General features: G+C 32.8%; 1 protein-coding gene across 1 annotated transcript in view; it reads left to right on the forward strand.

Annotated features, from left to right (window-relative positions):
- LOC107490664 (probable serine/threonine-protein kinase SIS8) overlaps nt 1–8,441 on the forward strand; it is a gene marked incomplete in the record, with an annotated part of 8,870 nt that extends 429 nt beyond the window's left edge. The window contains 13 exon segments of the mRNA XM_016111463.3: nt 1–756; nt 1,977–2,417; nt 2,569–2,672; nt 3,049–4,244; nt 4,376–4,416; nt 4,713–4,781; nt 5,397–5,497; nt 5,810–5,888; nt 5,992–6,090; nt 6,187–6,255; nt 7,262–7,311; nt 7,564–7,740; nt 8,019–8,441. Coding sequence (XP_015966949.1) covers nt 253–756; nt 1,977–2,417; nt 2,569–2,672; nt 3,049–4,244; nt 4,376–4,416; nt 4,713–4,781; nt 5,397–5,497; nt 5,810–5,888; nt 5,992–6,090; nt 6,187–6,255; nt 7,262–7,311; nt 7,564–7,740; nt 8,019–8,169 — 3,081 coding nt within the window.
- Nucleotides 8,442–11,031: the final 2,590 nt, after the last annotated feature.

Consider the following 11,031-nt stretch of genomic DNA (forward strand, 5'->3'; position numbering starts at 1 on the left):
TCAAAAGGGTATTGCTTGGAGAAAGAAACCCTGAATATTGCTCTTTGGATTTTGACGTTGTTTTGTATCTGTGTTTAAGAGCTTTTTTGCCAAAACCATAAAAAAAAAAGAAGAAAAGAAGCTTCTTTGCATAGTTATTTGGCTACCCTTCTTTGAGAAATAAGATTTTGGATTTGATGCTTGGTCGAAGATCATTATGGAGATGTTTCCAATTCTCTAGCATTCAGAACTATAATAGCTCAGTGGAAAGATATGAAGAATATTCTGAAGAAGCTTCATATCATGAATGAACAAGGTTCCTCTTCTTCTTCATCATCTAAAGGCAACAGCAACAACAAGAAGTCCAGTGGTGGAACATCTTCATCCTCTAAGAATAATAAGCTTTTAGAATCTCGGTCCCCTCAAAGTTCTGAGCATAAACCCTTCTCTGGCCTCTCCAATTGGTTGCATTCTGTTGCTAATAGGCAGAGTCCTAGTCCTCCATCTTCAAACCAAGCAGGAGGGGAGAGAATGGAGCAATCTGATACAGCGAGTAGTGCCGGTTTAGAGGTTGTTTCGGCCTCAGCTGGGCGCGATTCGGAGTCTAGTAACTCCAGGGATCCAGAAGTGGAGGAGGAGTATCAGATACAATTGGCTCTGGAGCTAAGTGCAAAGGAGGATCCTGAGGCTGTGCAGATTGAAGCTGTTAAGCAGATCAGTTTAGGGTCTTGTGATCCTGATAATACGCCGGCTGAAGTCGTGGCCTACCGATACTGGGTAAGTCACTCTGATTCACCTTTTAAGAACATTGACTTTAGGTTGAAGTCACATTCTTGTTTGTTAAGCCACTGCTGCTGCTGGAAGAGAAGATTTTGGAAGACATAAGATTGATTATTGCATTGTTCTTAGAGAAGTATAAGACTTCCATGGAATTGTGTAAAGAATTTTCGATGAGGAAATGGTGCTTCATTTGCATAAGCATGGAGGGTATAAATCTACCTTAGAATAAAAAAAGGAGGACCCAGGAATGAAAAAAAAGAATGGAACTAATGATCAAGGAATGTACTTAAATAGTTAAATCTTATTTTGCCCTAATTCATGTTCTTTGAGATAAAAGAAGAATTTTGTTAATAAGAAGATTAGAAAGAGATTGGAGGAGAAGAGACCCTCCTTAGAATAAAGAATAATTAACAAAAAAAATAATGTGTTTTACCTTTAACCTTCCTCTCACCCATGTGTAATGACAGGGATAGCAAATCATGATATCTGGTAGCCATATAGAATCTTCATTGGTAAATACATTAATAGCATTCTAAACTATGCTGTTTGGGTTGAAAATTCCAATATTATTCAGTTTCAGCATTTTATGAATCTGATTTACTTCCTAGACATTAATTGGGAGTTCAGAATATAAAAAATTGGTTGGCACCTTGATAAGAAGAAAGTGGAAACTATCCTCTTAGAGTTAAGGTTATATTTAAGTTTTGGTCAAATATAGTTCTGCATCAAGAACGGCCTTTCTGTTTTATGATGCAACTTCTATTTTGTTTTAACCTTTGTTCAAAAGGCACTACTAAGTTTACCTTGTTTACTGTCTAATTTTTCATCATTTGTCTCACAAAAATGATTGGCTCATGATATGGCATTATGGCTAGCCTAGTATATTCTATACTTTGTTGGGCTGGTTTCCTCAGAGATGAGACTTTTACATTTGAAATAGTGTGGGAACCTTGTTGTAAGATCTTCGGTTATATACTTTTGCATGTGGTTTTCCCCTTCATAGAAATACATTTGGCTTTAGTTTCAGTTTTTTGGTTCTAACATTAGAGGGATTAGGACTCATTTAGAGGGCTATTGCTTTTAGATGATCCATTTTTTTGATGGTCTTGATATTGAACGAACTATTCCTATGTCACTTGGTCTACTTGACTCTAATTTTGTCCTACATAATTATTTTCTAACTTATCTCATATCGTAGATTTATCCGTGCTTCACAGAATTACAATGCTCTTGGTTATGATGACAAGATCTTGGATGGTTTCTATGATCTCTATGGGATTTTAACCGAGTCAACCTCTTATAGAATGCCTTCGCTTGTCGATCTGCAAGGAACACTGGCCTCAGGTAGTGTCACATGGGAAGCTGTCTTGGTCAACAGGGCTGCTGATTCTAATTTGTTGAAACTCGAGGAAAGAGCCCTGGAGCTGACAATCACGCCAACGGGACCCAGCATGGAAGTAGTTATAGATAGCAATTTAGTGGGCAAGCTTGCGGTGTTAGTGGCTGATTATATGGGTGGTCCAGTTGGAGATCCAGAAAGCATGACAAGAGCATGGAAGAGTCTTAGTTATAGTCTGAAAGCAACCCTTGGCAGTATGGTTTTGCCACTCGGTTCTCTAACGATTGGATTGGCTAGGCATCGTGCATTGTTATTTAAGGTACTTATTACACCATTTTTTTTTGTTGTTGCTTGAATTTCAGTTAATAGGACTTAGTTTGTGCATTGTGTTTGCTTTTTGAGAATTCCACTTAACTTTCCTGAATTTCAGTACATGTAATAAAAATATCCTGCTTTTTATGTTAATGCAGGTTCTAGCGGATGGTTTGGGAATCCCATGCCGGTTGGTGAAAGGACAGCAGTATACCGGCTCTGACGATGTAGCAATAAATTTTGTCAAGATTGATGATGGAAGGTAACTGATATTGAAGTTCTACTATTTGTTAAGTAGGAAGAATTGCTTTGTTGAAATTTTATGATATACTCCTCTTGAATTGGTATTAACTTCTTTGAGGTTTTGGTCCTCGATACTCAGTCGAGTAGACTACACATGATGTGGTAGCACTTGATGCTTCGTTGGCTGCATGTGATTCAAGGATGGAAAATTTATTATACTAGTGTCTTTGCAACTGGATTATATTTCCTGTCATAGCTTTTTCTCAAATTTTCAAATACTAATCTTTTTAAAGTGCTGGTAGTCGAATATCATATGATTCATTTCGGTGTCTTTCTTAAGTGAATGTTTCAAGCTTTGTTTAGTATCTATAATATGTGTTTGGTATATATTTCAGGGAGTACATTGTTGACCTGATGGCAGATCCCGGGACACTTATTCCATCCGATGCAACTGGATCACACATTGAATATGTTGAATCTTCTTTTGTGGCAACTCCTTCATCAAGAAACCTTGATTCCTCTCATGTAGCATCATTGAACAGTGGTGTTGAAAGTTCATCTGAGGAAACATCAGAGTTCGGCATGTTGGACAAAGGGAACAATATATCTAAACATTTTTTGCATTCAGGGAAAGAATCTGGTATGAGCAGACTTGCTACGAGGACTGAAGATTCAGTAGGACCCTTGAGTGAATCAACTAGTCCCCATAATGTTGAGAAGATCACCGGGCGGGAAGCTCCAAATAGACCGAATCAACGATATGCACATGCAAGATCTCCTTCTTGGACTGAAGGGATTAGTTCCCCTGCCGTGCGCAGAATGAAAGTCAAAGATGTTTCATTATATATGATTGATGCTGCCAAGGAAAATCCTCACTTAGCTCAAAAACTACATGATGTTTTACTTGAAAGTGGTGTCATTGCTCCTCCAAATTTATTTTCTGAAATTTATCACGAGTTAGGCTCCCCAACTGAAGAAAAAGATGAACACAAACCAGAAAGTGGACAACAAGAGACTCAGGTTGATGAAAGTCTCGGTCCTACTTTGCCTCACCACAGAGTTCATCCGAAAGGAAGTTCAAGCATCCAGCCGGAGCACTCTAAGCCTGTAGAAGGTTTAGGAATAAACCTTCCTCTTGATCCGAAGTTAGCAGCTGTACAACATACACCATCCCAGGTAACATATGGGAAAAATGTTCCAGTTGCGGCGGCTGCAGCAGCAGCAGCTGCTGTTGTTGCTTCCTCTATGGTAGCTGCTGTAGCAAAGTCAAACACTGACTCGACCATTGATCTTCCAGTAGCTGCAGCAGCCACTGCAACTGCTGCAGCTGTAGTAGCAACCACTGCAGCTGTCAGCAAACAGTATGAGCAAGGCAGTCGAAGTGACGGGGACATGGATGGCACTGGTTATGAGCCAAAGGGTAGTGGTGATGGTGAGAATATTGTGGTAGGAGCAAATTCAGAAGGTGACAGAATATCTGATAGATCTATAGTAAGCAATGACAGTACAAAATCTGATTTTACATTAGATGATGTTGCCGAGTATGACATTCCGTGGGAGGAAATCACACTGGGTGAACGTATCGGACTTGGTATTAACTGCACTTTGCTCTATAAGATTTGGTTACATTCTTTTGTTAGATGGTGTTATTTATAATTTTATACATATAAATTCACATATGTGACTAAAATTACATTTTGGTGGCCTATCTTTTGCATTCAGGATCGTATGGAGAGGTATACCGTGGTGAATGGCGTGGAACAGTGAGTTTTATACTCTTTGATCATAATTAATTGTGTTATTCCTACTCAGGCATACATTCCATATCTATCTTACAATTCAAACTGTATTTTCAACAAACAAACTATATAATGTAACTTTTTTCTTAACTGAGCAAGGCCCAAGAAATTTTTGGCTTCAGTTTCATTTTTACCCTTAACAAAAGTAATCAATACTTGACTACCTTTTATGCTTGTCATTCTTTTTGGTTGTGTTTTTCTGTTAGGCTGTAGGTTTTTGAATTCTTACATTTACATCAGGTCTCTGCTTTGGTTTGTAGGAAGTTGCTGTAAAAAGATTTCTTGATCAAGATATATCTGGTGAATCACTTGAAGAATTCAAAAGTGAGGTAATATTTCATCACAGTGTCTCTTTTTGTAGTTTCTAGTCATATGTTTATCTTTGTTGATGAATTATTTCATTTAGTACACATTTACAACTATCAGATGTGATTTTTATGCTCTATAATGACATATCAGATAGCTGCAATACTTTATTTAGATTGTTATTGTATTTGTCCCAGGCTAATTTGAAATTTGGATTAAATACTTTGTCCTGTTGAATTGCATTTTTTTTAGAAGTTCTTGATGAAGATTGACCATTTCAAAGCTCTTTGATGTAATCCTTGTTTTATTTCTCCAACATTTTATAGCTTCGATTGTTTTGTTATATACTTCCATCATGTGTGCATCTCTCTATGAATAGATTTCCTAATGCAATTTGAGAATATAGTGGTGCATGACTGTATATATAAGAGAACATATATATATGGAAAGAATATATTAGATGGAGACTAAGAAGTAGGGTTAGCACATTAGAGTTATTTAGTTCATGTAGTCAACTATACTTATTCGAAAAAGTATTTTGTTTAATTCTTTTATGAATGCCAAAGCTAGTTGTGCATTTTCATGAATTTTTTATATGATTTTACTGCATATTTAACATATGATGTAAGTTGCCATAGGTTCAAATAATGAAAAGACTGAGGCATCCAAATGTTGTTCTCTTCATGGGAGCCGTTACTCGACCTCCGAATCTTTCTATTGTTACTGAATTTCTTCCCAGGTAACTTAAGATTCCTTGTTTCCTGAGACTCATATGAGACTGTGGATTGCAAATAGATCTTAGTATATGGTACAGAATAGTGCCATGCAGGACAAAAAGATTACTTCTAAATGAACATCTAAAATATGTGATGTATGTTGTTAATAGCTCAAATGTCAATTGAGAAGTAATAAGCAAAAATAAGATGAAAATTTCAGTTATTATTTGGTTAATTTGGACTCCTGACACTTTTCAGGAGTTTTTATTATTTTGATTAATCTTGTTCTGGAAAGATTACTTTTAATGACTCTGAACTGTATATTTCCTTTGCAGAGGAAGTTTGTACAGACTAATTCATCGACCAAACAATCAATTAGATGAGCGAAGGCGGTTGAGGATGGCCCTCGATACCGTAAGATTCTGTTTCCTTTTCTTGCAATGTAGTTTCATTAAGCAAATTATTGCCATAATCAGTGAAATTCAGTTGATGTGACATATATCTCTTGACTCTTAAGGCCCGAGGAATGAACTATTTGCACAACTGCACTCCAGTGATTGTACACCGTGATTTGAAGTCACCAAATCTTCTTGTTGATAAAAATTGGGTTGTGAAGGTGCCAACTAATTGTCATGATTGAATTTCTTGATAGCATGCTGAATGCTACCTGCAGATTTTTCCTTTTTTCACCCTTTTTTCTTCTTTTAAATAGGTATGTGATTTTGGCTTATCAAGAATGAAGCATAGTACATTCCTTTCTTCCAGATCAACTGCAGGAACAGTAAGCTGTCATAACCCTCATTTCTAAGCTCAAATACTGTGTCATACCCTCTGCCTTCCGAATTATACGTTCTTTGATGCTCTTGTTTTTCATTTCGCTATATATTTTTATTTCCATTGTGCTTTATATTCTTTTGAAGATATATAAACATACATCTTTTAACAGAAATTTTGAAAAGCCAGGAGCTTCTTGCCACTTAAATATTCATTATGTTTGGCATTTTATATTAATCCTTTTGTGATGATGAATACCTATCTTCAGCCTCGGCTTATGCTATCTTCAATTTATAATACAATTACTAGAAAAGTATAATAAGGTTTGAGAGAACGAGAGAAGGAAGAAAACAGAGAGAGAAAGAAAGGAGAATTCAGAGAGAGATAAGAAACGTATGGTCTGCATTACTAGTGAGCTTATCGCTAATCTGTGCTTATATATAGAGAAGAGTAGCTTGGTGTGCGAGCTAGTACAAAAGGCAGAACAGTCCCTTCATTCTCAAGTTGGTTATGATAGCTGTAACTAACTTACAGCTGTCCTATCGTAGCTGGCACTATTCTAACAGCCAATATTTCTCTCATAACTAACTCTTGTAACTCTTCTCTAGACTTTACAAGCTCATTCTATTATGATGAATGGTCTTTGGTAACAAATGAGCAAATCTTTTCTAATTTTGTTGAGGCCTAAACATGAAATTGTTGAATTTTGCTTGTTATAATTAAATTTATTAAAGTTATTGTATGGTAAGAGTTTTTGGACAAAACATATAAAGACAGGAGATAGAGATAATTGTGCAAATTTTGTGCATATCTGTATGTCTCCTCTAGTGTTTTGTGTTTGTTCTCTGATGATTGCCAAATGGGGCCTTAGTATAGCTACATGCTTTTCATCTATACCTCAATCTGCTCTCTTTCATACGTGTGATCAGCTCCGATATTCTGCATGTATTTAGTTTTTCTCCCAAGGCTTTGTTTGGCATTGCAATACATTCATTTTTCATAACATGTTGCAGGCCGAGTGGATGGCGCCTGAAGTGTTAAGAAATGAACCTTCAAATGAAAAGTAAGCTCGGTTATCCTTGGTTTTCATCATTAAGTTTTTTTTATTTTGCTTTTGGAGGAGAATTTCATAGTCTGTTTTCCTCTCTAACCTGAATCATCTGGCATAGGGAAAAATTAAATTTGAATTTTCATTACACATGACATAACTATTGTTCTTTGGCTTCCTTGTCTCGTCGATCTTCTCATTGGCTTTGCCACCCTTTTAAGCCCTTCACAATTTTATGATTATGACAAGTGGTGATTGGATATCCAGGTGCGATGTTTATAGCTTTGGAGTCATATTATGGGAGCTCTCTACTTTGCAACAGCCCTGGGGTGGAATGAATCCGATGCAAGTTGTGGGTGCTGTTGGTTTCCAGCATCGTCGCCTTGACATTCCAGATGATATGGACCCTGCCATCGCGGATATTATCAAGCAATGCTGGCAGACGTGAGTGTACTCTTGCATTATTCTTGAATCATTTTTAAACTAGAAAGACTTGATTACACAATTTTTAATCTAGAAAGGCTTGGTTGAAAAATATTTGTATAGTATATAGACTTAATTGAAAACTTCTAGACCATAGGGATTTGTCGAAAGTAGTTTGGCATCTTCAGTGATGTCCTTGCAAATGTTTAAGCTTTAGGAACTTTTAGAATACTTCAGCTACATGAATAAAATACACATGACGCTTGGTGTGACTATATGATACTCTTTTTGTATTGTAGAGATCCAAAGTTGAGACCTACATTCGCTGAAATAATGGCAGCGCTGAAGCCGTTGCAGAAGCCTATCATTGGTTCTCAATCTCAAGTGCCGAAACCGGGTAGGCATGAGAAGGCTCAGTCATCAAGAGTTGGTGCAGACTCAGCAGGATAGGAAACAAGTATACAGCTAACCATATCTTTGTTCGTTTTTGCTGATAAAGTAAATGATGGGAAGACAAGTTGTATAGTATTTTTGCTCATTCACTCTTGTGATTCTTTTCAGTCTTGTCCCTTTTCTTTCCTTTTTTTATTTCTTTCTTTCCATTTTCTTTTAAAATGTTTTTTGCAATCTGCAGTGGAGTCATTATCAGGTTGTACCATTTGTTTGTAAACAATTCTTTTGTAATTTTGTTATAATCAATTCTAAATTTTGATGTGCATAAATTATTAAATTATGAGATGTTGCAGTTGCAGCTTGAATGGAAGAAGCATTGATAGTGGGTGTAAATTGTTTGCTGCTGTAAATGCAAATCTATCACTTATTATTATTATACAAAGGAAAAGTATATAGAACCAAAAGCTTACCAACAAAAAACTAAACAAAATCTCATTAATTTATATTAATAATTAATTTTAAATTTTTAAATTCAAAATTTTAAAAATTAAAAATTAATTAAGTAAACCTAATTAAAAGTGTTCGTATGGAAGAAGAGGGACATGTGGTTCAACTGTCATTGGATCTGGAAGGCATTTGGGAGGGGCAAAATGGGAAGTGGTGGAGCCACTGAATAACAATAACAACATGGGAGTAATAGTCTATCTTCAAAAAACATTCATTTAATATGAAAAAAAAAATTCAAATACTTAACAAAAGAAACACCCAATTATATTTTAGTAAAAATAATTAAATATCTATAAAATTTTTAAAAAAATATGAAATTTTTAAAGAAATAGAGACATTCATATTTGCAATACAAAAAAATTTGAAAAATATATAAAAGAATATCCATTTAGTATAAAAAAAAACATTCTGATACTTAACAGAAGAAACATCCATATATATTAATTCGTAGAAATTTTGAATTCACCCAAAAGTATTTCGCTGGTTTTTTACTAAAATCTTTTTGGTTCCCTAGTATTGCTCTTATATAAATAAAAGTTGATACTAAGTTCTTTTATATTGTGTTTAAGCCATATTTTTTTTAATGATGCTAACTTGGCAAAATCTAAAAATTAACCAATCATTTTTTAGTAAAAGATTTTAAAAAATAAAAGAAAAAATTTTTAATCTATTATTACTCAATTAAAACATAAAGTACTAATTAAATACAATAAAATCACCAAAAGAAATAAGTACAATAAATATATATGTAAAAATTATAAAAATTCAGTTACAAATATTAAAATTCTACAATTTATACTCTTACTACTACATTATTTGATTGTCTATTTTTATTATATAAAAGTTGATATCCTAAATTCTTCTATATTGTGTTTAAGTCATATTTTTCCTTCTAACAATGCCATGTCAGCAATTTTACTTGACAAAACTTGAAAATCAACCATTCATCTTTAGTAGAAGATTTAAAAAAAATAAAAGAAAAAAAATTCTTAATCTATTATTATTCAATTAAAACATAAAGTACTAATCAAATACAATAAATATATATTAAAAATATCATAATAATAATTATAAAAATTTTCTGTTACAAATATTAAAATTCTACAACTTATACATGTTTTATAAAATTTTATAAAATTAATTCATTCTTTTATAAAATTTGCCATATTTTCTAACTACATTCAAATATATTATGATTATAAAATTAATTCATAATTTTATATTTAAATTTTTAGTATTTTTTATTCTCATTCATTTTTCTAAACTCAATTAAGTTTAAATTTGACACATCTCTTTACTAGGTATATTCAAATATAGCATGATTATAAAACTAATTTATATTTTTGGTGTTTCTCATTTATTTTTTATTTTTTTTAATTATTTGCAGTCCTAAAAATACCATATGAGAATATTAGAAGACAACTAATATTTTTATCCGTAATAACATTACGGGAATATAAATTTTTGGGTAAAGTATACTTTTTGTCCCTAAAGTTTGGCAAAATTTTTTAAAATACCTCTAAGTTTTATTTTGTTTCAAATTTGTCCCAGAAATTTTCAAATTGTATCACATATATCCTCGATGGCTAAATTTTCAAAAAATTTAAGACCAATCTAACAATATTGTATGAAAATTATGCTTGATTTGCTTGTGTTGAGAGGTTATTCTTATGAAATTGTTATTCAATCTGTCTTAAATTTTTTGAAAAATTAGCTGTCAGGGATATATTTGATGTAAATAAAAAATTTTTGGGACAAAATTGAAACAAAATAAAATTTAGGGGTATTTTTGAAACTTTTGTCAAACTTCAGAGACAAAAAATATACTTTACCTTAAATTTTTAAATTACAGTCCATTTTGTCGTGACAATATAGATTATGCATGGTACAAAAGATTTATAGAATCAAACTATTTTTACAAAAAAGTTGTAGGTTGACAAAAATCTCCGATTAAGAAAACCAAGGTCTCTGTAGATAAAAAATCAAATAATAAGATTTTTAGTTATTATTTTTATATGAAAAGTCTAATTTTTTATTAATAATTAATTTTAACATTCGTTATCTAAAATTTGAAACAATTAAACGTGTATACTTTTACATTTAATTAGATATTAAGTCTGTTGCACAAATAGAAATAATTAATTTTTATACTTTCTATTTAAAAATAATATTTTTTCTCTCTATGTATATAAAAATATAATTAGATATTAACATAAAAAATTATATTGATAGTTATAAAATTAACTCAAAATTAATTTTTTTAAACAATTGAATCTTGATTCTAACTTTTGATTTTGACATTAGTATTCTCTTCAAATTATATGTAATAAATTTTTGAAAGAAGAGAATTGAAAATATGGATAAAAAAGATAAGCGGTGAAAATTTAAAACTAAATAAAAAATTAAAAAAAT

The sequence above is a fragment of the Arachis duranensis genome, chromosome 5 (genome assembly GCF_000817695.3).
Source record: "Arachis duranensis cultivar V14167 chromosome 5, aradu.V14167.gnm2.J7QH, whole genome shotgun sequence".
Lineage (NCBI taxonomy): Eukaryota > Viridiplantae > Streptophyta > Magnoliopsida > Fabales > Fabaceae > Arachis > Arachis duranensis.